This window comes from Cimex lectularius, unplaced genomic scaffold (genome assembly GCF_000648675.2).
Source record: "Cimex lectularius strain Harlan isolate CLEC.00 unplaced genomic scaffold, Clec_2.1 scaffold25, whole genome shotgun sequence".
In the NCBI taxonomy this organism is placed as follows: Eukaryota; Metazoa; Arthropoda; class Insecta; order Hemiptera; family Cimicidae; genus Cimex; species Cimex lectularius.
The window spans coordinates 1,543,908-1,569,563 of record NW_019392633.1 but is presented as its reverse complement, the minus strand read 5'-3'; the positions used below and the strand labels follow the sequence as shown (position 1 = coordinate 1,569,563).

At 37.0% G+C, this 25,656-nt stretch overlaps 1 protein-coding gene across 2 annotated transcripts in view; it reads right to left on the bottom strand.

The window, feature by feature from the left end:
* LOC106668841 (homeobox protein aristaless-like) overlaps positions 1-25,656 on the bottom strand; it is a 173,318-nt gene that overhangs the window by 74,738 nt on the left and 72,924 nt on the right. For both annotated transcript variants that reach the window (XM_014397977.2, XM_014397976.2), the window contains exon 2: positions 1,551-1,592. In XM_014397977.2, the coding sequence (XP_014253463.1) occupies positions 1,551-1,592 (42 nt within the window). The remainder of the gene's footprint in view (positions 1-1,550; positions 1,593-25,656) is intronic.

Here is a 25,656-nt window from a genome sequence, read left to right as displayed (position 1 = left end):
CCTTGTACGCTGTAGACATTGCCATCTACAATTCGTCCTGGAGAGTGGATACAATGACCAGCAGTTACAAAGGTCACGTCATGTATTGGAGGTTATGTTACAAATGTAAGATTAAAATGAATCCCACAAAAACGGAGGCTATCCTCTTTACTGAGCGCAGGGCGGTATGGTAAAACGCGCCACAAACAATTTATATGAAAGCTGTGAAGCTAACCAGTAACCAGTCAGTTCGACAAATTGGGAACACTGACATGGACTTTCCTTACAGGAATAGAAGAGTGAAAAATTCTCTAGTTTAAACTTCGCTTAGGGTTTTTCTTACATGTGTTAGCCATAAATTAATTTTTGTTTTGTTTTATTGATCTCTAAAAAAAAAATTTGTTGGAGCAGGAGGTTATAGTATAAACTGGCACTCACTGTTGTAAATATTTTGAATAAAGATTCTATTCTATCGTAATTTCTTGTTGCCACAATAATAATTTCAGTTCTGTTAAAAGCTATCTGCACTTCGACTCCTGAATAGCCTACCTCTGCCAGTTCTTTGGCGAGTAATTCTTTCACTTCATTCTTCGGAATACTCCATCCTATACAAACTTCTTCTAACAGATGTGAACAATTTAAAAGCCATTTTCGAAGTAAATAGTTACGACCGAGGTAAATCCGAAGGGAAAGGAAGCGAACGAGACGATCACACCAATAAGGCATAGAATCATAGAAGGAAGTCATATTCTGTGAATATCCCTAACCATCCCTACTCATTTTTTTAAGCACTTATTAAATACAAATGCAATAACATTTCATCTTCCTTATATTTATATTTCTACGACTAGAATGTCCAACAAGTTAAGACTTTTTGGAAAAAGAGCCAAGTGTGATTGTAGTAAATGAATGGGATTCCAAGACCCCTCCGAGTCTTTTCAAAACTTCAACTACGCATTGTGTAATTGACTATATTAATTGCAAGTCACCTGGGAGTCGTAGGAGTGACTTACCGGATACAAGTCTAAGCGGTAGTTCCGGCGGTTAATAGGCTTTAAGGGGGTTTCCTTGTTCCTGGGGCACGTGGTGCAGGTGTCCGGGCCAATTACTCGCGGTAGCCCCTTCTACCCGCGACTCCGTCTCTTCAGGTGTGTGTGGGAAGAATTTAACTCACCATCAGATAATCCCATCGGTTCTCATCGTTTATATGCAAGTGTCTTATCCTGAGGAAGGGTCGTCGAATTTTTACAAGAGCACTTTTTTTTTTTTTTTTGAGTTTCCATTTTTACCTTTTTAAAAGCTGAAAACCGAAGGTATACAACAGTTGAAAGCAGGTTTAACGGGTATTTAGGAGGCTAATAATTATGATATTAACAGGGGTGTAATTAACGTAGTAAACCTTGGTATTACTGGATATACAATATTAATTGACTCATGCATAAGCAGCGGGTTAAAAAGGTCCACCGACTCCTAATGATTGTTATCAAATTTCAATTTTTCAACGATTAAAGGAAGAAATGAACGAGAAAACAAATAATTTAAAAACATAAATATAAATAAAGAAAACTCACCTCGCATTTGGCTCGGGTAACACGATGTACTGTTGACTCCATCTGAAACAGAAAATATAACCAATCACCAAAATGCTTGCTAAGAAAAGGTTGTCGAATTATTTATTTTATCGATAATATAATTTTTTGCTCAGCACAGTAAACCCTGTACTGAGAGTTTAATTTACATTTGCTACTTATGATTACAGACGTCTTTAAACTTTTTTTTTTTTTTGCCGACATCTAGGTAATTTCAGCCCCCAACTAAGTCTATATTCTATTTACCCTTCAAACACTACATTCATACAAATAAATACATACAAATACATAAATACATCCATACAGTACACTCATTCCGTTTGGCCGGTGGAGTACTTGATATTCCTCCACCGACCTATACTCAAACTAATCTAGATCGGGGTCGATGGAGTGCTTTTATAAATATTCCGCCATCGACCCCGAACACACATTCATACGCTCTCAACGTTCGAGGGGCAATGATGACGTTATATTTCACCCTCGCCCCTCGCCATTCACGCTAATAAATAAATGCCCTCAGACAAAACATATAGACACTCAACACATAAGACTATATACAATTTAAAAAAAGCAATTTCCCCTAGAAAGCAGAACAGGGGACCCAGAAACCCGCTACAGTGCTCGAGTACGATTTTCAGATTGGATGGCATGCCTACACGCTCCCTGTAGGGGGCCAGAGCATGACGTTTCGAAGTGGGACACATCGAGCAACCTTTCTCTGCATAAGGGGCACCTGCGCGGGCTTTGGCCCAAGAGCAGGTGCCCGTTTATAAAAAATTAATAATTTAAGTTTTAGCATAATGTATTATTGAACTCAATATTTACTGTGGGAATGATAGTGATTTAAATAAGATCGGTGGATTTAGTGAGTTAAAAGAAATTGTTAGCTATTGTTTTCATATTTATAATTTTTCAAAAATCCATTGTTAGTGAAATTTGTCTGTACTAGGCAGTAAGTTGTTGGCCGGGTTGTAGTGCGATTGCCTTTCCATTTTCAATTTCTCAACTTTAAAATGTGCATATATTACGTGCTCCCAAGTTTGTAGCCCATGAGTACTGCATATGCATGTCTCTCTGTGATGTGGATTCGTGTTAGGAATAGAGCAGGTTTTCCGTTTTCAGTTAGCACCTGTGTATTCTTCCATGTGAAGTGATGACAACAATATTTTATTGTTGGAAAAATTTGTCGGTTTTTCATCAGTAGTCTCCGTATACATGACCTCCCATCCTTCCAATTGGTACCCTGAATTGCTTCCGAAAAATGGGAAATATTGGGTTCGGTCCAAATAACATTATTGGGGGTCCCCACCAACTCATAATATCAACTACTTTTAGTAAAATTACTGTCTCAGGGAGATATTCCTGTGGGCAGTAATGCTTTTATTTTGTTAGATGGATGATGCCCTTCATTAGCTTTCAACGGTCATTCCATTTCTGTGTTACTCTTTTTCTGTTCACATATTCCATTAAATTTCTTTTTTCATTTTGATTAACAATGTTGCATGGAAAGAGATATTCCAGTATCCTTTCATCATCCTAGGTAGTAGTTTCCTTTGTCTTAGGGACTACGTTCGCCTTTCCTCATAGCTTTAGCCCAAACCAGTGCTGCCATCACCTCGAGTGCCCCACTAGGTGGCCAATAAACGAACCAAAATGAACCCTCTAAGCCCTGAACCCAACTGTGACACAGCATCTTGCCACAAAAAAAGGATGCATCTAAAAATGGATCCTTATTGAGTCCAAAACCTGGTTGAGCACACCCCAGGTATGAGGCACGCGGAGTGATTCATAGAAGGGCCATCCGGAAGATTTACCATGGAATTACTGGAGGGCAACCGCGACAGAACCAGGATTCTGGTTGGACTCCTAACAGAGCACTGCCGCTTAAGAAGATACATGCACCGGATAGGAGGACAGACAGAAGAAACACTGTGCACATACTGCCAGGAAGAAGAGGGTCCCGATACCCCAATAGACTTTAGCTCTTCGCAACATCCTATTGATCAGCTCTTGTGCCTTTTTACTGATAAAATTAATGTGGACTTTCCATTAGAGCTTTTTGTCCTCCAGTACATCCAGATACATTAGAGTTTTAAACTCTTCTAGTAGTTTGCCTGATGTAATATGGTATTCCTAAGGTTTCGCTTTCTGGTTATAGAAGGACTTAGCTCTTCTCAGGTCTGAAGGACAGATATACTCCCAGTCCCATTTTTCCAACAGATAAAGATTTTCGTTTGACGTTGATTGTGCTTCATTTTAGGATTTGCCTGATGCCACAAATTACAGATTGCCTGCAAAAGCTATCACTTTAGTATCCGATGGGCACCGGACCCTACAGGTTACAACCGGGTCGTACATTGTTGACTAAAATCCCGGTCGGCAGAAAGATTCCTTTGGGCAACTTATTTCTTGCTTTTTGTGACCTTCGTCGTTGACGTGCGTAGAATACTGTTCTTTGAAGTATGCTTTGGCTAGATTGTATATGTCTTTGGAGCATTTTTTCTTCTTGCAATTGCTTGAGGATTGTGGGCTACCAAGGCCAAATCAAAGGCCCTTTTCACGTCCAGTGATGCCAGAAGGATAAATTCCTTAGTTAGCTTTCATTCTTCTGGTAACACGTTCGTTAATATTGTAATGCGTCAACAGACGATAAGTAAGTCCAAAAAAGGAAAGAGTGGCAATTTATACTTTTAAGTAGAACTGTAACAGACATATACTTTGAAATGTTTATGGAGTCAGGGGCCCTTTAGTATATTTAATGCTCAGTGTGTTATTATGTTTTATTCTAGAAAAAAATGTTATTTTGGACAAAAAAATAACTGAAACTTTAAAACATAAAAATGATCCTACATCTACATCCAAATGAATTGCTTCCGATTGCACAAATTTATTTATCGAGTCTTTGAAAAGCTGTTTTATTCCACAACGGTCCCTCTGTAGGTTTAATTGTTAATTATCTATAATTGAAAGGAATAAACAAAATTTTATTGGCTACAAAAATCGGAACACAGAAGAAGGTAGATAAGTGAACACTTGCACTTAACAAGGACAAGAGTGATCATGGCTACTTTTAAGTGCAACCTTCGTTGCTACCGGGCGCTCCTAGATTTCCGGAGGCACTTCAGGGTCCGTTTAATGGTGATCATTAATGATGTTTAAAGAGTGAATATTATTCAATTGTCCGGAGGCGACTAACCGGACCTCGGAAGTCGAAAATTACAAAGTCAGAACAAACATTCCGATTGTTAATAACCATTATTGTTAATCGCTTGATGCCTCGTCTCAAAGAAAAAAGAATTAATTTTCACACTAGCGCTTTTATTTGTGTAGTTGTTCAACTAGGTTTTGAGCACAAATGACCGCTTTAGAAGAAAAATCATAAAGCCTTTAAACCATTAGGGGTATTTATGATTTATGTTTGATGTTAATGTTTGTAAAGTCTAAAGTATTCAATAAGATTGTGAAAGCCCCATTTCTTATTTCGATAATAACATGTTAGTTCTTCACCGTAGTGCTGCCCGTTGTGATTAGTAGAACAAAAACTGTTATCGAAAGTAAAGCAGTTCTCGAAGATATGTTAAGGTTAGTAAAGCTTTCGTTTTCAGTTGAAAATGAAGAGTTTTTTCAAAATATCAAACGTCAGTCGGAAGAAAGTCTTTGAATCAAAATCCATCATTGATTTGTGTAAAAAATTGTACGGTGAAATGGAAGAAGTGCTGGTTGAATGTTTACAAGAATGACATTTTAAACTAACTTTAACTATTAAAATAAGCAAAGACAAATATCCGAAGTGATCAGGTTAAGAAGAAGATAGAATACCGGCATCGTGAATCGAGTAATGAACCTTACTGCAAAGGATAACCTAAATACACAACAATACAGTTGAAAAGTTGAAAGATCTCATGCCTCCACTATAAAGCTACGATGCTAGGTCGGAAATAAACAAAATAAATGTATTGGTCGAATTTAATTATTAAAAAATATAAAAATACATAACAACTAATAACCAGCTGTTCAATTCATGCCGACCATGTTTGTTAGCTGAGTCCTAACGGCTAATAGTCTGACTACACTGCTAGTCGATTCGACTTAACAGCTGACACGGGTCAACCCCCTTAGATGGAGCAAATGGAGCAATATTAAATAGCATAATTTTTCTCGATTTAACACGACCAAACACAATGATCGTGAAAACGAAATCGTTGGCTTCATCAACGTTCCAATAACTTGATATGGACAATGAAAACTGTAGAAAGACCAGGCATATTGAATATCATATAAGTAGTAGTTTTTGCTATTTTTTTAAGTAATAAGTAAACCACAGTTGACAGATGCAATTTAACAGGTTACGACTTATGATACAGTTGGCTTCACCAATTGTCTCCTCTCTGTACATTTGCTAAACCGTGGGGTGATTTTTTTAGAGGGGGGGTTTCATGAATACATCTTACTTCCATTTTGAAGTTCAAATTAATTTTTTTTAGAAAGAGAAAAGAAAATTTCGTATATTTACAGTGGAGGTTTAATGTGGTCATTACTTGCATAATTGTAGGTTGTGCCCGTGTATTGTGGGACTGTAGGAATGACAAGAGCTGGTTAATTTACATTAGTTATTACACGGACTCCCGGTACGACGAGCTGCTGTCATTAAGAATTACCCGGCTTCCGGTGGAGTCATCGGTGAAAACAAAAAAGAAAAACCCGAATTAAATAGTCGTAATATCCCTGAACCTTGGAACAGTGGAAATAACATGGTTTCGTTTCATTATCTGTCTAATGTATCGCACCGGGTACTAATTCAAACTGGCATGCAATAATATAATTTACTGTCCCACATATCTCTTCTGCGCCCAGAGTGTTCAATTATCAAAGGTAATTATACACAGGAGTTGGCATGTCGACGTTGTTACATCACCGGCAAACGGCGTGTTTCCAATCCACAGATCGATGATGGAATTTCAAACGCAAACCAGAATGTCACAAGGTTCCAAAGCAAAACAAAACATTCAAAAATAAATTATTTAAATTATCCCATAGCAAAAACATTAGCATTCTGATCCTTTTCAATAAACAGAACCGCTTTCATATACATCTAAAATAACATCCATTTGTACAAATGAACAAGTATTAATAATTTTTTCAATTACTGCTACCTCCGCCTGACTAATATTTTCTTTTGGTTATTTTATTGCAATAAATTACCTATGTCTTTTATTTATTCATCATCACTTATTATTTTTATCAACTATAATTATACCACCCGAAAGCATAGAGAATACCGCTTTGCTCTCTCCCAAAAGCTTTTTATCCTTCAGAAATCCCGTAATATTATAATCTTTGAAATCCTTCATTCACTCCATAAAAAAATCAAACCTCTTCCTAACATACCTTTATATGCTGTCCTAAGAGCTACTCATTCCTTTACAGAGGAAGCTTACCATTATAAAAAGCCATAAACCTAACCATTTGCCTCAATCCAATCACCGGATAAGCGAGAAAAGAATATCCAATTAGCTATTATATTAGCTCCAGTTTGGCCGCTGTAAAAACACTCCACAATCCCGCAATGTCAACATGTTGTAGACACTCTCTTCCTCTCTGGAGCTGAAACAGTACAGCTCGGATGCTTTCATTGATGTGGATCAAGCCTTTCATAGGGTCTGAGATCCGCATGTGCTCTGAAAGCTCAAGAGCTTCCCTTCACCTATTTCGGCATGGCTGACTGACCGCTTCTTTCAGGACAGTCAGGGAATACCTTTCTCTGACTACTATCCTGTTAAGCTGGAGTCCAGGGTAGTATCCTTGGTCCGATCTTTTATTCGACGTGTACTACTGACCTCCCAAAACATCCTGACACATCTATTCACACCTTGGCGGAATATACTGCTATCCTATCCTCCGATGAAAATCCCTTCCTTTCAAATCGCCTAAAAATAATGTAGATAAAAGAAAACACATAACTTTTACCCCTCCCCCCGACGTGGAATGATGCCGCCACTATACCTACATCATACATATGACTTGGAATCCACAGACAAGACGGAAAAACAGGAAACGACTAGAAGCTACAAAATAACCTCACGACTTCTTGATAAAAGATTAAAACAGACCCTAATTGCATTTGGACATACAGTACTAAACTTTGGGGTCCAACCAAACTATCCAACTATCATCGCATCCATACGGCCCAATCCAATGACCTTAACATTCCTTTTGTGAAAGATGTCGTGTGATGAAATGTGTACATAAAATTCCAAAACTCCCTTTAATAAACCCTAATCTCTTAGTTTTAATCCTAACAACTATCCCTAATAATCCCTCAAAGAGATTAAAGCGGCTGTGGTCCCAACAGGTCGCGAGACAGCTCCTCGACCCTACTAGAAGTGTTAGTGGGTGATTCTTTGCACTCTAAGGTTGTAAAAAAATAATGTTAACTATATTAGAATTATTTTCTTAAATACTCGTGTCTACACTACGCGACTGCTCGGTCATAAACTGTTAACTTATTTTGCTTCTCATTTTGGGCTACAAATGGTATTCTGTCTGTCATATTGAAGAAAAAAATGGAATACAGATCAGGTTAAAACTATTATTTTCCTTTGACTGTTTTTATCATTTCTCATTTAAAAACACTGTTTAGTTAAGTAGCTATGAAGTTATTTGTCACAGGGAATTCACCATTGAAGAGGGGAAGTCAGAAGTGAGTGTTTGTAAAATGAGCAAAGAAGAATATAGTTATTTGTAATGACACCTCGTGCGATGTGTTGAAAATAATAATTTGCAAGTCAAAATCTTCGTTGCCTAAATAGTGTTATTCTCTCAACTCCAATTAATGTCCCCCTATCATTTCTCATATATAATTACTAATTACTGTGGACTAACATCATTATTGGAGAAAATTGATGCGAGAAGCATATTTTTCCAGAAAATTTCTTTTACTAGGAACGTTTGAGTGTTTAGAGACGAGTCGCTAATAAATTGTTTAAAACTATTTTCAAAATTGTCACATTAAAAGTATGCCTAGGTAGTTATTTGCAGATATACAATCGAATGTTATTATGCTGTACGTATTGTAGTGGTAGAACATGAAAATTGATTTTTCCAGTTTTAGAATTTGTGAGAAGGGAAAGCGCGTGTGAGTCTCTTATTCACCAAAGGCTCATTTCGAGCATAAAATTGGTCATTTCGAGTCTGAAAATAAAAATGTTGCGAAGTGGCCGCAGTGGGGATGAGAAAATGGTGGTGGACTTAACAAGTGTTTCGGTGTCGAATAGATTGTCACGCCTTGCGTCATCGCTTTTATACAATTATGTGAAAAGTGTTGCCGGGTGGGTCGGGTAGCACGTAGCCAAAGCTGTAAAGAGCTATAGACCTTATTAAGATAATCCCCAATATTATTAATACCCCGCTAATGACAGACTGGAGCGGAATGGATGCGCGGAGGCGGTCGCCCATGAAAATTATTATCAAATTACGGATAGCTCACTTATAAAATTAGAAACGATTATGTAAAACAAATTTAGTTGAATTAGCCGGGATCGAGCGAGTGTCCCGGCCGGGCGAGGTAATTTGTTAGGTAAAGTGTAGGCCACGGCTGCAATTACCCGCAATCATAAGGTAATTGGATCCGGAAATGAGGTAGCAAATGACCTAAGTCGAAGTAGAGGGAGTCTTAATTAAAGCTACTCGTTCGCCCTCGTCGGGGCAAAAGAAGCGACACTCACCATGGTATGAAAGCTCGTCTAAAACAACGGTCGAAGTCTATACTAAAAACCCCAATAAACAAAAGATGGCATATTCAAAAAAGAAGACAAGAACGCCAGAAGACCAAATCCAAACCTACAAGACAGTAGCAACCAATGAAAATTGATGAATGCAGTACGTGAACGATGCCTAACTACTTTGATTAACAATTTTTGCCGGGGTTCGCTATTGCAAAGGTTAAATCATCCCCCGTAGTTTTCTCTTAAAAATAACACATATGACCAAGGATTGTAATGTATTAGTTTCTTTGTGGTTCGACCTTTTCGCACAGCCCATATGCAAAGTAGGTTTGCCGACCATGCTTTTTGTTTAACACGAGTCGTTTGTTGTTAGAAATCTACAGTGAATGGATAGACTATGGTCGGTTAAGGTGCATCGTGGCCGCAGCAAGACGTTATAATTGTGCAACGTTACAACTGGTAAGGTTAAGACAATAGTGGAGGAGCACGTGGTATTCTTACTCCATCCGGTCCCAGTTGGCACGTGTCTCTTCTGCTCCGTCTTCTCTAAACACACCCTTTCAATTCGGACTTTACTTACCGGCATCGCCGCGGTATCCGGTTCTTTCACAGGTCGACAAAAGCCACCCTCCACACGTGCTATCCCGTCGGACGGGCTAACCGCAAATATTGTGAGCTCAATCCTTTCAGAACAATTGGGGCCTGACGTTACAACTTCGAACATACCTGACCTCCGACCTATATTTCCTCCATAAGCTGTAGCTCTTCTACGTTTATACGGCCTTGGTTGTCCTTTTGAAAATTTTAATGTGATTTGAATTGTTACGTGTCTTTTCTAAATTGGCAATCCGGTAGCCGAGAAAAACACTGTTTCTTTAAATGATCCATGATGTGTCCTTGGTCATGATTACACGAGTATACTCCGAAACGCGGAAGAAAAAGCAAAATAACGAAAAACGTAAGCCTGCAAGATTATAATACCCAATCATCTAAAAGTACATACGTCAGTAAATCGTACAATAATAAGCACATCTGCTTTATTGATAATCAATTTGAACAAAACATCTCCCTAAGGACATTTTCTTTTTGTGGTGGTAAAATTGTAAATTAGTAGATATAATACTATTTAACTTTTAAACGAGTAGTTTTTGAAATTGTACTCAATTTAAAATAGCCGTTCGGATGTCGTGGAAGAGCAGTCATTGAAAAACCATGGGTTATGCCGGGGGATTCGAACCCAAAACCGCTAGCGTGGCAAATACGAGTCGGACGTCCTAACCATTCGGCTTCACAGAGGTCAATTAATTTACAAATTTATTATAATATAAATTTATATATCTATTACTGTATTATTGTGCCTAGTTCATTCGTTCGTTCATCGTTTTAGATTTTAGTTAAAATTACATATACTTTCTTAAACTATGTTTTTCTCTTTTAATTTTTCTTCTTGCATTTTCATTATTCCTTCCGATAAGGGTAGAAAGGGTTAAGGCATTTATATGTATATTTTAATAAACAAATTCTGCTATGTACTATCTATGATATTAACATACTAATATCACTTTCAAACCTCTGTTCCCTTTCCAACTATATTTTTTACTACAAAATTTTTCTGATAAACTAATGTGTTTAGCGGATTTTCAATAATTTTATTACCTATCAAGAGTTCGTCGATTCCAATCACCTTCCTCCTTCTATCCTTTGTATTAGTGGGTCACACGCTTTTCGGCTTTTCGCCCTTCAGTGATAGTCTGTGAGATAGGTATCGTAGGCAGACGAAAATGATCGGAAACAACCAAAGTAAGGGCTCGTCACCCCACAAACCTCACGGAAAACTGACAATATTAGTCATTTCTAATATGTATTGAATCTCAGACAGAAGGACAAAAAGAAAATGAAGGAACAATGGAATTCACTCATTGGACACAAACAATCCAAAAACCTAACAGATTTCGAAAGGAAAGTAGGAACAGAATGTACCAAAGGAAGCAAGAAAAAACTGCGAATCCGAGCAGGATTCTTAATAGGACACTGCAAACTAAAGGTACATTAAAAGAAGATTGGATTAATCCAGGAGGGCACATGCAGATTTTGCAAAGAGGCAGAGGAGACACCAACACACCTGTTAACAAACTGTGGTGCTACACTTGCCCGCAGAACGAAGTGATTTGGGATGTACAATGTGACTGAAGACGAGCTTCAACCACTGAAACCCGGCTTACTAATCATGTTTCTTGATGAAATAGGACTCGCCGGTGTGCTATAGGTACAGAACGAGGGGTACAATAGCTCTTAAAGGGCGCAGTGTATTACACCTCGACTAATACATCTATATCTACTATATTTTTTTTTTCTACCGTTATTCATATGGAACGGGTTCGTTTCTATAAGCAAGACACGTCCGTCGCCCCGTTTGAATTCCGCAACATTTATTCTCTTTGTTTTATTTATATGTATACTAATCTTAACTACTACTTAATCACTAACGACCATAGTAGTTTGGGCCGGTTGTAAAACAGGCTCCCGTCTCCAGAAGGGGTGGCGGAAAATGCTCATCACCATTAGGCAATTTACGAAATTGCTCATTTCGACGGTATCATTCCTAAACCGTGAGCGGAAGGTGGAAGTACCCACCCTCCGGTTAATGACTTAACGCCAGATGTCTTCTCCGGGCAGATTGTACAAGTAGCAAATACAGACGAGTCTTTAAATTTGTTCTTTTAATTGTGTTTTAAAACTTTAGTGAATAACTGTTAAGCTGATGTCAAATAATATTCGCCATCTCATCTGCAAGTGATTATTAAACTATTAGAATAAAAGGTCGTTGACTTGTAATAACAAAAGGCACAAAAAACACTAATTTTGATCATTCATTGTCAGAGCTTGTGTTGATGTTGGGTGCTTTTAAAACTCATCACCAAATATTATAGTATTATTAACGCTAATCTGAATGCCAGAGAAAAATGTTGCATTGTACTAAGTACAGTACATACCAAAATCAGGTAAGGAGTTGGTGTCCGAGTGGATCGAAGCCACAAGCTCAAGTAATTAGAGCAGTGAGGTATAATGAGCAGGTTTAATGAGCCAAAGGTCGTGGGTTCAAATCCCGCTCGTGACAATTGCGTTTTCATCTCCACCAAGACCTTAGATTAAATGTATTATTAAGTTAAGTAATTATACGGTCAATTATGACTACTAAAGACAAATATGGATTAATATAAAAACAATATAATATAACAGTAAATATGTATATATAATATTTTTGCCCCGGAATTTATGTGAATAACAAAACAAAACCATAAATCTTTCAATAGGGGTATTCACGATCTTTGTGTTAACTCTGTTAGGTCGTGGTAGATCAAGAGAATTGATGACGTAACTTGTAAGAATCGGCTAGTTAACATTGCTCGATCTAACAGGCCAGGGCTAATGTTAGATGTAAAGTCGAATCGAATAGTGGTCAAGTCAGATTGCTGGCCGTCAGGATGTAGGTAACAAACATGGCGGCCATGAATTTAACATCTGTTTTTTCGTTCATATTATTTTTATTTTTAAATACGCATTAATTAAATCAGGCCAATACATTTCTTTTATTAATTTCTACCTGTCCTATTACTGTCATTCATACATCCACGGATATGAAAATACATCCACCTATACTGTGAAGTCGTAGGCTGTTAGCCATTAGGGTACAAGTTAGGTATGTCGGCAAAATTGAAGCATGACATTTGTTATTTCTTTTCGAGTGCATAGATAGCGTTATAACTTTATTTTTGGTTCTACCAGTCGAGGAGCAATACGGAAAAATTAACATTTGCATGCTAAGAAAAAAGGGGGCGTTCACGATCTTACTGGATATTTCTCGATGCGAGTTAAAACGAGTTAACACCTAACAAACCCCTAGTATGTTGTGCGAATTACCGTAATATAACATAGAATATGCTATAAACCTGAGTGATGATTCAAAATATTTTATAATAATTACTAAATAAATCCATGGGGATAGGAACATTTAGAAAGAAAGATGTAAATATGAGAAATGAAGAGACTAGTGAGGGAATGGAAGAACAATGGGACAACTAACTTCTTTTTATAAAGTGACATTAAAAACTGAAGAAAATAGCTATTTTCATATTTGGTCGTTCCTCCAAGATTCCCGTTTTTCCCACAGCATTTCTTCCCCTTTTATAATTGAGAACACACGTAGGACGACATAATTACCCGTGCCGTCCGAGTGGGCCATATTGCCCCGGCCGGTGGTCCGGAGGTGCATTATCTCGATATTCCTACCGTCCGTCTGGATAATGGAACGGTGAAATCGAATTACGCTCCGTCTGTCCAACTGGTCATTACACAAATTGAGTTACACTAATAGCGCGCGACGGGCCAATTTATTCCAAAAACGAACCTCCACGCGGAGTCTTCGTAATTCCGTTAATGCCGAGGATTGTACCTTCCACACAAATATTTGTGGGCCGATGTTGTAAATAAGCCTCGCCCCAGATGAAATATTTTGGACGAGGAGTATCTCGATTGTTACAAGAAGTTCTAGTTTCTTTTATCGACTGCTGTACAACATAATTACGTGTTACAGATTTCACAAGATAGACAATGGCACTTTTTCTGTTATTACGATTTTTTAAGGCATGCATGAATTAAATCCAATTACTTAAAACAATTATTCTTTGAAAAAACTTTTACTCATTACAATCGGTATTAATGTGATATTAGATTTCTAACATTTTACAGTTTCACAATTTGCACAATAATTGCTTATGCGTGGTCATTTGTAGTAACAAAGATACAAAACGTAAACAGGTTGGAGCGAAAGTCTGACTCCTTTTGAACAAAGAGAACAAAAATATTTTATAATTTGTGCTTTTTTTAACTTGTTTTTGCCTTATATGTTATTTATGTTTTATAACTTATTTTTACATTAAACTTTTTGGACGTTTCGGGAATTTACACCCATCAGCTTAGGGATGGGATTTATATACATTGAAAAGTAAATAAGTAAATAAAACAAGTATAACAAAGGATATTAGTATTTTACGTTTTACTATAAAGCTTTCCATTTTTATATAATAAACTAGCGTTTTTCAAAAAAATAATGTAATTTACTCAATTGATTGTAATGAAGTAATGCAATTTAGATAGGGCAAACAGAAATGAACCGAGTTAAAAACGCAGCAATGTCATAAAAAATAAGAAACAAATCAGTCTTCACAACATATAAACGACTCAAAACATAATATACCTAACTTTTTTTAAAAATCACATTTTAAATTTTGAAATTAAATATAACAAAGGATATTAGTATTTTACATTTTATAATAAAGCTTACCATTTTTTTTTTTTTTAATTTTACCTCGATTGATAAAAATGAATGTAATACAATTTATCTAGGATAAACAAAAAACATGAACTATTTATAAACCGTAGCAATGATATAAACATAATACAAAAAAGATAACGGCCTTATCACAACATATAACCATCTCATTACATATGCCAAATTTAAAAAACGAAACTTTCGGAAAAAAACACATGTTTAATAAAGGATATTAGTAATTTTACAACAGAGCTTACCCTCTTTTTTATTTAATTTTTTCATTAAATACATAACCACTTTCCAATAGTTTTTGATGGTATGATCAATTAAAAATCAGGCCGGGATTCGAACGCAGAACCGCTAGAGTAGCAAATACAAAACAGACCCCTTACCACGGCGGTTCCCTTTTGGTTTATCCCAATGTTTAGCGATTATTATTATTATTCCATTCATTATAAACTGTTTTAAAAGGGGTGTTATCTCTAAAGAAATTTGAAACCATCTATTAAAACTTAAATTATGCCAATTTGTAGTCAATGTCGAAAGCAGATAAATGAATTTGTTTTTCACCCAGACCATACCGAGATTGGGATTATTGGTGAAAACACAAATTGCCAAACATAACCATTGTTTTTCTAAAATACATTTTTTCTTAGAGGACATCTCATAATAAATAATTATGATAATAATCTCTTGCTGTTGAGAGAATTGTTTTCTATGTTATTAATGAGCAAGCGGTTTTGTCGCCATTCGGTCGCGTTTTTAACTTGAGCGTACGTCATCAGGTGTTAAATTATATAAAGTGATGAGGAGAGAGATCCTAATTGAAGAAGGATGTAACAAGGAGGACAATTTGCACTAATGGCCCGTTGGGAGGCTTAAACGTCCTGTGATCAGTCCCCGGGGGGACACCTTCGCCACTCCTCCGGATAAGGACTAAGTGGCGATATCGTCCGAACAGGTGTCAAATCACCTCGGGGTTTTCTCGCTTTTTCACGATTATGAGATCCCTTATTAAGGGCGAGCCACTAATGGCGGAATTATCCATAATGAGCTAAAGGATTAATGAAGACGTAGCCTTTTTAAATATTTATCAGTGAGCCAGCCCTATCAAGTGTCATTAGTCAACAATGGATATTGGAGAGATGTAAATGGAGTGAACCAACAAGGTCGGGGTGGGGACGGATTTTTTATAACTAGTTATTACACAATGTTCTAAGTCATTTGGCGCTGACTTTAATTCCTTCACAAATCCCCCTTAGCAATTATATATCTCCGACTTAATCTAAATTGACTTATTTATCCCGGCCCCTCGGATATAATTAAAACAATATCCACCGAGATTGGAGGCAGGTGTGGATTAGGCAATTACCTCGAGGTATCCACCTTAGTGGGCCCCCTACCAATTTATACCTTAATTGCTGTCAAATTAACCTCTACTTTCCATGCCACCGTCTCCTCACCGGCTCACTCTCTCTCACTCACTCTCCCACTCTCTATCTCTCACTCTAGAGACGGTTAGGGATGGTTAGAGATCTACCTATATATCTCTCCCCTCTCTTGAGACGTCTTCTTCCAATTTGTAATTAGTCTTGATTTATATTTTCACACGGGTCGATAACAGGACTGAAATTGAAATTTTTTAAAATTCGATCCACGGTATAAGCGTCCCGGGACACAAAATAACAATCTACTCAAGATTCTTGTTATCCAGATAAAGAGGTGTATTCCGTCAGGTAATAACTTTGGAAAATTAAATTAACATGAATTAATTTTCATCTTTCACGGAAATCATCTTCACTGGGAGTTCAATTAATTGTCGATAATCATCAAAGAATTTCACACACCATATACTACACACGATCAATACCTTCTCTTCCGCCAAGCAGGTCGAACTAAAAATCCGGTCCTCTAAACCTATTTTCGTTTATGTTAATGTAAAGCATTCTCCTCGCCTCTCCAAAGTCCGCCGCGGAACAACGTGGCGAAATTATCGTTCTATAAATTTTTAATTTTTTATGTTAAAGTAGGCGACAATTACTGATCATCAGACAGAGAATTAAAGAATTCAAAGAACCAAAACCGATCACTGTCAAATGCAACAGGAATGGCGAAAAGAAAAGATGTATCCTCTCTTTAGGAAATTTATGAAATACACATAAATTGTTAATTTACATCCTTAGTTCACTAGCTTCCTAAGAGGTGTTCTACAATTCTATAACACAATTGATCGAGGACATATTGCATCAAAAAATTGTGAATGTATGACGAAAACCTTTTCGTTAAAAAGAATAATTGTGAAATGTGGTCTGTTGGTGATGACCCTGTAGCTCTAGAACCGTGTTGAAAACATGTCTGATGGACAAAACCAGCGACCAGTATGTTTGGGCACGATATATTCATTTTTACAAATATATTGTTAGTAAAAAAACAAACAATTAAGGTACAATTTTAAAGCTTCATTCGTTAAAAAAATATCAACGTATTTTTCCCCACAAAACAAACAAACGAGATAAATCCTGCCAAAGTCGTAAAATTTACCTTGAAACGATCCATTCGTTCCAACACAACTCGTATAAATATGTGCTCATGGGTTTCTTTCGAGGTCATCATAAGCGTTTACTTTTATACCCAATTGGCTCTTTCGTGAGGGACATTGTAACCAAAGGCTATATTCATTTACTATCCCCGACCGGGATCATAAAAGAGTTAAGAGGGACACCGATCGTCCAAGTGCCATTTAACCGCAGCGGTTCCAAACCAGGACCACAAACCCGTCTCCATCTCTTGGTCGGAATTTTAATACGGTTATCAAGCCGTGTCTCTCCGCTAATAATAACTCGGTAAATTATTTTGGAACGCCTATACGAGTCGTAATCGATCCAGCCACCTCCACCCAATTTATATTAGCAGGATAAACATAAATTATAATCTTTTATTTTATTATTGTTACTCTCGCTAAACCGTCTGATCGCATTCAACTAGAATAAAGTCGATTCAGTTCAGAAGGATATATTATTAATAAAAATTAATTGGCTTATCGAATAAGTCTTCATTATGGCTTATCATTTCTTCATCCAGCCCTTTCTGCATCCAGCCCTCCGATCCAATCATGATTTTTAATAATAAAGCGACCCGTTGAAAAGGTTTCGTTCAGAGACAGTTTAACATACATATAATGTTACATAATCATATTGATTACTTAACACGTGACTGTAATTAATTTCGCCATAAAGTCAGAAATATTCCTATCCTCATCATCCAGCTAGGTCTCGTAAGTTTTAGCTGTTCAAAACATCGCAGTAGGACGTAAAATACAGATAGAGATAAGCGAGAAATTGTAGTATCGATCCTTTTAATAAAATCGTCATAGTACGTGGGAAGGACCGTTAGACATACTTTGCCTTCGGATCAATCTATAAATGTCCGATGAATACGATCAATGGGCTCAATTCTTCGTTATATCTCAATTGTGTTTTACCTACGCTTTGATTATAATATTATATCAGTGATTATATAATAATAATGTTTATAAATAAAGCAATTTATAAAATAAAACAAAATATCTCAGCGAAAATATTTTTTTGCTTTTTGCCTCAGCAGAGTTGCAATACAATATTTTTACATTTATTTTTTATTACTATTGGGTTGTCCGGAAAATAATGCAGGATTTTGGTATTAAACAAAAAAAAAGAAACTAGTTACTTTAAAGCAATGTTCTTTAATCAAAATAATTTCCCATACTCTCAATACATTTCTCCCAACGTGTTGGTAACTTATTAATTCCGTCTGAGTAGAATTCAGAATTTTTAGAATTGATAAAGTCAATAAATGCATTTTCCAGTTCCGTTTGATTTTTGAATATTATGTGTTGTAAGTAGTGGTCCAGGTGTCTAAAAAAATGGTAGTCAGTAGGCGAGAGGTCCGGAGAGTAGGGTGGGTGAGGCAAAGTTTCATAGCCAAGCTCCAATAATTTTTGTGACGTTACACGTGACACATGTGGTCGAGCGTTGTCATGCAACAAAATGGGCCCTTTCCGATTGACCAAAGAGGGCTTCATTACTGCCAATTTCTGATGCATGGTATTAATTTGGTTACAGTATGATTCAGCATTGATGGTTTCGCCAGGATTTAAGAAGCTGTAGTGTATTAAACCAAATGAAGCCCACCATACCGTAACCATTACCTTTTTTTGATGAGTTGGGGGCTTTGGAAAATGTATTGGAGCTTCTCCTTTGTCGAGCCACTGTCCAGAACGTCTAGTGTTATCGTAGAGAATCCACTTTTCGTCACATGTAACAATTCTGGCCAGAAATGGGTCATTTTTGTTTCGACAAAGAAGTGATGCACAAACATCAAAGCGCTGATTTTTTTGGCGATCGTTTAATGAGTGTGGAACCCAATTTTCGAGTTTTTTCACTTTTCCAATCGCCTTGAGGTGGTCAGCGACGGTCGTTTTACTGACTTTGAGTTGCTCTGCAAGTTCTCGAACAGTTGTTTTGGGGTTTTCTTCCACCACTGATCGCAGAACATCATCATTAAGAGAGGAAGGCCTTCCACGACCTTCTTCATCTTCAAGGCTGAAATCTCCCTCCCGAAATTTTTTAAACCACCTTTGCACAGTGCACTCATTAACACAACCCTCGCCCCAGACTTGGTTAATGTTTCTAGCCGTTTGGGCTCCGCTTCGGCCGAGTTTAAACTCGTAAAAGAAAATCGTACGAAATTCTCGCTTTGACATTATAAGGATGACTGAATTATTTCCAAGTAGCGGAATGCTACAGAGGTAAACAAACAATATCATTTGGAAGAGGATTAATAAGTGTTGACATTCATACAAATGAGTAATCCTGTAAACGTAAACAGAATATTTTATATAGATTTTTTTTAATGAAAACTTAAAATCCTGCATTATTTTCCGGACAACCCAATACAATAATATATTATATGTATAATTTTTTTAATGAGGAAATAATCCTCATTTTAAAAAAATTGCAGAAACTTTATTCCAAAAAAGTGAAAAAGCGAAAAATATTCCAAAATTGTCGTGAAACAGACAGGATTTTGATCAGATTTCTTTCTTTGCATTCGTTGTTCGCGGCCAATTTTTTAGTTTTTATTTTTCCCTTTCAGCCCTAATTGTGGGAAAAGGACGGAAATAATATTTAAAAAGCATGAAATTTTCATTGTGATGCCGATATGGTTTTGTAATTTTTTCACGTTTTACCATCAACGATTTTACATTTACAAGTGATTTTTTCCAATTATTACGTAATTAAATTTATGATATTTGTGTTGTTTAGCGACCGGTGGTACAATATGTAGTTGAATTAGTGAGAGGCGGCCAGGTTTGATGTTACATTTACTTACTCCGAAGCAAATCTCTCCCAATGTGCAACAGCGATCCTATCCCCAAATCCTACTTCGATACCTTGGGTTCCACCTAGACTCACGCTTAACGTGAAATCAGCACGTACGACTGAAACGACGAATAAATCATTTATTTACTACAAACATAAATAAATGATGCTTATCGACGAAAAGCAAACAATTTACCAAACACTCCTATAACCGATTTCGGTATAAAACTGTGGGGAACCTCTAAGCTTTCCAATATCTAACGTCTCCAATCCTTTCAGTCTCAAGTCCTCAGATCAACTATAAATGTATTGTCTCCAATACGACCTTCAAATTCCATTTATCCAAAATATAATACCCCAAATTTCCACAATTATCTCTCCCAAGGCTTGTCCAACAGAACTCATTCCTACTATTCTATAAGTAGTAGGCAGCGAAGTTCATGTAGTCAAGTGAAGCGAGAGAATAATATTTATTATTATTATTTACAAATCTATGTATCATAAAATTACGTATTATAATCAAAATTTACAGCTTTTAATAAAATATTGAAATATAGAAAAAAATGTAATTAAGGTATTCGTACGCGCGTACATACAGTGTAGTGTTATCCCTGTATGTTAAGGTATTGTGAGATGTGAATTTGTATCCTTCTGTTTTTATATGATTGCGACAGGGATATTTTATTCACTTTCGAGAATAAAATTATCCTTATAAAAAAGGGTTGATTGAAATTGAAGCAATGTATGAACTTCATACATTGTAAGCAATAAGCAATGCATAATTCATTTATATATAAAAATTACCACAAGTTATAAGTGAACATTAAAAGAACCCAAACAATAGTCTTTTTAAAGTGATGAAGGTTAAACATCTACAGCTAAATTTAGTAACAAGTGTGGCACAAATAGAATATTTTGTAAATTTATAAAAGATGGCGAAGATGGCGACATACCGAAACGCGTCTGACAAGCCAAAACAGAGAAGTTGGACAGACCAAGAATAATTGGCAGGGTTTTTGTGTGCTACCGCAAAGGTGGAGGTTGTAAAGCGGTTGTTGACGTGATTCGCTGTCGGAGTGGCGACGGGTCTGTGACTGCAATTAGGAAAGGGTCCCCGATATAAAAGCCTAATGGAAGAGTGGAAGGCGATAAGCGACCGGATTTTCTCTCCGAAACGACGATTTCTGAGGACAAACCTCGTGACTTACTTTTAAAAGTCTGGCCCGGCTGGTCGCCGTTTAAGTTTCAACTGCGAAAACTTCTTTCTCATTCGTCCGAAGCACCTGCGCCTCGCCTGAGCGTAAACAAAGCAAATGCAAGTCACTCGAAACGCATTCCGGCAATCGCGGAGATACACTTTTCACAATAGAACAATGTAAATTGTTTCTTCTCACGGTGCGTGTTCCTCAAGAGGTGCCGAAAGTCGAAATCAGGCCTCCTCTGACTCACGTGAGCACTACTTTATCACCTATTTCATCACCTTCCTTTAACGTCTGTGAACTTGGAGTGTTACGAGTTACCTACGAACTAGCCAAGTACTTATATTAAATGACCTTTACTAATATTTTTTTTCTATTGCCCCTAGATATATAAAACTAAACTTTAATTATCTTCTAACAAACTCCATGTCTTGATTTTCAGTTTAGCCTGTGTTTGAACTGAATCTCTATATCTTTTCTTTGAACAACTTTGTAATGAAGTTTGTAGTTTTCCTTGAAGTTCTTTTATTAATGAAACAATTATTCAAATGTTCTGACCATTTCAAGAGAAAAGTAAAATTGTTTTAAATTTTATGCAACATGTGTTGTATTGTTACTTCTGATATTTTCTTGTTCTCATTTGGAATGGTATTACAATGAATAACTCTCTCGAATACTTTTGGGGCGAGTTGTCAAAGAGGTTAAAAAGTCGCTCAGTGGTACCATAAATTTGCAGGAATTAAGAGTGGCGAAGATGGAGGACAACGATAATATTCCATGATAACAAAAACGAGACTGCTAGTGGATAAAGTTAATATTTTGGTCGTTCCCTTTTTTTCGCAGCCCCACTTTGTTGAACGTAGAACAGAGATGAATGAAATAGTCTGGTTCATAAAACGAATTTCGTCTTTTTAAGTTTTAATCTGAGACGAGTGTTACACTTGAATTATCATTTTAATCGAGCAAAGTTCAAGAAAGTAGGACGAGGGTCTTCACGAGGCAGCTCTCGGCTCCGTCCTTGTCGGACTACGTCCGTTCCAAGGCCGAACGCCACCCGTGAACCGGATCGACTTCGAGTCCGCCACTACTGCATATACCGAATAACCATCAATAAAATGGCATTTATTATGTGGATCTAGAGTGAAACATGGATCGAGTAAACTGGAAATGAGAGCAGTCATCACGTGACGAAGTTTTCAACGCACGACAGTACTGGACATTAAAAATCGGCAAGACGAGTGGAAATTCCATGTGGAAAGGTCGATTTCGAAACAGATTCTGCGATTGGTTAAATAAAACAATTATCGTTTTGAAATTAGAAACGTTCCGGGTATTGCCGCCACCTCGAAACCAGTCGTGAGGAAAATTAATTGGACTGAAATCGCTTTTTCGCCCCGTTGATACAAACGGGCATATTTGTGAAAAAAGAGAAAACGTTCGGCGGACAAATTGGCGACTAAACCGACAATTATTTCGGCCTTTCGTGAATGCTTATCCGTGGACTTTTTTTCCACTTTGTACGCAAATGCCGATCAGGATAAGCGCTTTCCAAGGACTAGGAAGAAATAAAGATAAATAGACCTATAAAATTAGAAAGCTAATTAACTCGCTTAGACAGATAAAATTTTATCTGCAATCCTGTCCCAACTAGACCAAAAGCGAGGTTGGTCGAAGATTTGGCGTGACATGTGACTGTTTTAACTTTCTAAGCACAAAGCGTTTGTCAACTAATCCATAGAACTAACATTAAATCGATTTAATTGCGAGTAGATGTCGGCATAAAAAGAAAAGATAAAACCTAATGATATCAACAATTATGGCAATGAGGACAGTAAAATTCGTATTTGTTTTTATTTTGAATTTGGAAACGATCTTTGATCAATAAATTAGGTCAATAAACACGAAGTCATAATAATTCAGTCATTTTAACAACCGCAAATAAATATCGATATAGGGTATATTGTATATGATTTTACATAGTATATGGTTTATTGCTTGAAGTATGTGAATTACTATTTACTCCTTATAGAACGTAGATTAGTATAAAATAAAGAACGTCTTTTGACGAAAACTAGGAACGCACCCGGATACATCGAATCACGCAACTTCTTCTCCAAGCTCTTCCTCGTAAAGCCGTCTTACTCTAATCCAAATCTAGAAAAATGGCGTAATCAGAACCACCATAACAAATGGAAGCCTATGTACGCCTATGTAATGATGATTTAAAAAAAATAAAAAATAAAACAAGCAAAAGGACAGCCAGTTCATGTGAGAGGGCTCAAACCAATATGCAAAATTTTCTAAATCAAGTAAATACTTGGTGAACAACATTGCGCAGTCATGAACACCTTTAATTACACACTGGTACATTCACGTACAGAAAAAAATGCCTATAACATCAAGCTCTCTCAACAACATTAACATTCCTAGAACCGACCATGTGAGATACCACCTACTGAATGATCTTGGACTCTAAACTAACCCCGAGCACATCATGCCCTAGAACTGGTAACCTGATTACGCAGTGTAAGACAGGTAAAATTTCGACACGACGATCGATCAAAGTACAGCTTTCCTCTAAGCGTTTGCCATATGTAATGTTGCTTCGCTCCATACAATATGCAATATGCCTATGATGTAGGGATCATCGCCAAACACAGGTCTAAAGGATCACAATCCAAAATATAGAGCTTCGCCTAACTCAGTGGTACATTCATAGTTCAGTGCTGTACACTGCCCTGGATCTCCCAGAAGTAATTGAAATTATAGCAGACACTTAAAGGTGACTACAAACATCTATGTAACCATCCAAATCAATTGATCGGAGTGATACTAGATCTACCCCTAACAATGCCACTACCTGCCTTGTGTGTTATTTGCTCAAAAAAGGTGTAAAAATGGTTATGCCGTCGCAAAGTCGCCCTTATCTCTTCTTTCAACATAACAACCAGCCCATTTCCTTCTGCATTACTGTCACCTCCGTGCTACATGCGACCAAACCTTTTCCCGCATAATCCGACGTTGTACTGCATCCCTCATCCAAATCCGCTCTTTCTACACATCATCTTCTGATAAACTGCTTGTCTCCACCCGAATCTTTACCCGCTTCACGTTCATCTTGTGTCATTTATGGTGGAATTTCGTGGGTATGAAGCAGGATAATAAGATAAAAGATTTGATTAATTGTTGTCAGATTTATTTTCGCCCCCCCCCCGAATGTCCAGAGTCTCATCTGTTTTCAGACCTATCCTTTACTTTTACTTCCTTTACCAATCCATAAACACTCGTCGACCTCGCTATATTTTCCAGCTATTTCAATTCGAATTTTTCATCCACTCTCTTCACACCCGCTCGTTTCCTAACTTGCAATACAATCCCCACATTTTAGCGGTCCTTCCTAGCAGGACCCACAGTTATATGTAATATATTGCCAATCCGCGCAAAGCCTCCTCCTGACTCCTTTTAAATCCGTCCTGTATCAGCACCTCATCACCTTCGAAACAGAGACAACATAGTGCAACAATATTATTAGGTCCTTTTGCAGCATAAGAAAGCGTTCCTTTCCTTTTCTCAAGTTTTCAGTTCACCTTTTGTGATTATGTTCCCGCAAGAGAGGGAATTCTTTTATTTTTACTATTTTTCTCTAAATTTTTATGACTGTTACCTTATTTCCAATTTTTTTAAATATTTTGAAATTTTGCATTATGTGATTTGTTTCACTGTATGTTATTGACGTTAACATTACCTTCATTAATTCATTCATTCTATAAAATTTCTAGACATTTCTATGACCTATTGTTATTCTTAGAAGACCTAGTCCCAGAATAAAGTATTTCTCCTCTCTCTCTCCTTACACTCTCTCTCTCTCTCTCTCTCTCTCTCTCTCTCTCTCTCTCTCTCTCTCTCTCTCTCTCTCTTTCTTTCTCTCTTTTCCACAGGTCCAAGAGATCTATCCTTGCGTGGTCTTATCAATCAATCAATTTCTCTCTCTTTTTTCCTATCTCTCCATCTCTCTTACTTCCTCTTTCGAACTCTCCCTCTCTTTCTTTTTCTCTCTCTCTATCTATTTATCTATCTCTAATCTATCTATCTATCTATTTATCCATCTTTTATATATTTTTTAAATATTTTGTTACCACAACCATTCTTCATTTATCATTAGTGAGAAGAAACTGTCAAAAATTAGCTCATCCGTGAAAAAAGATGCACAAACGTGGATCGAACGGTCAGTCATTAAGTTGATAGAACGATGGCTATTCTGTCCGTCCAAATCGATTATGAAACGTGGGTAAAACTGCGGACACATCTGGAATAACAATATTTCAGACAAATGACAAATGGCCTGCTATTTTCCTGCTAATAAGATGTTCTGGTTCAGTGATCTTTACGCATAAGGTGGACTTAATTTCAGAAGAAACTTTTCACACAACCGGTTGCGAGATAATATTCCGGTCCCGGCGGTCTTTGATGGTG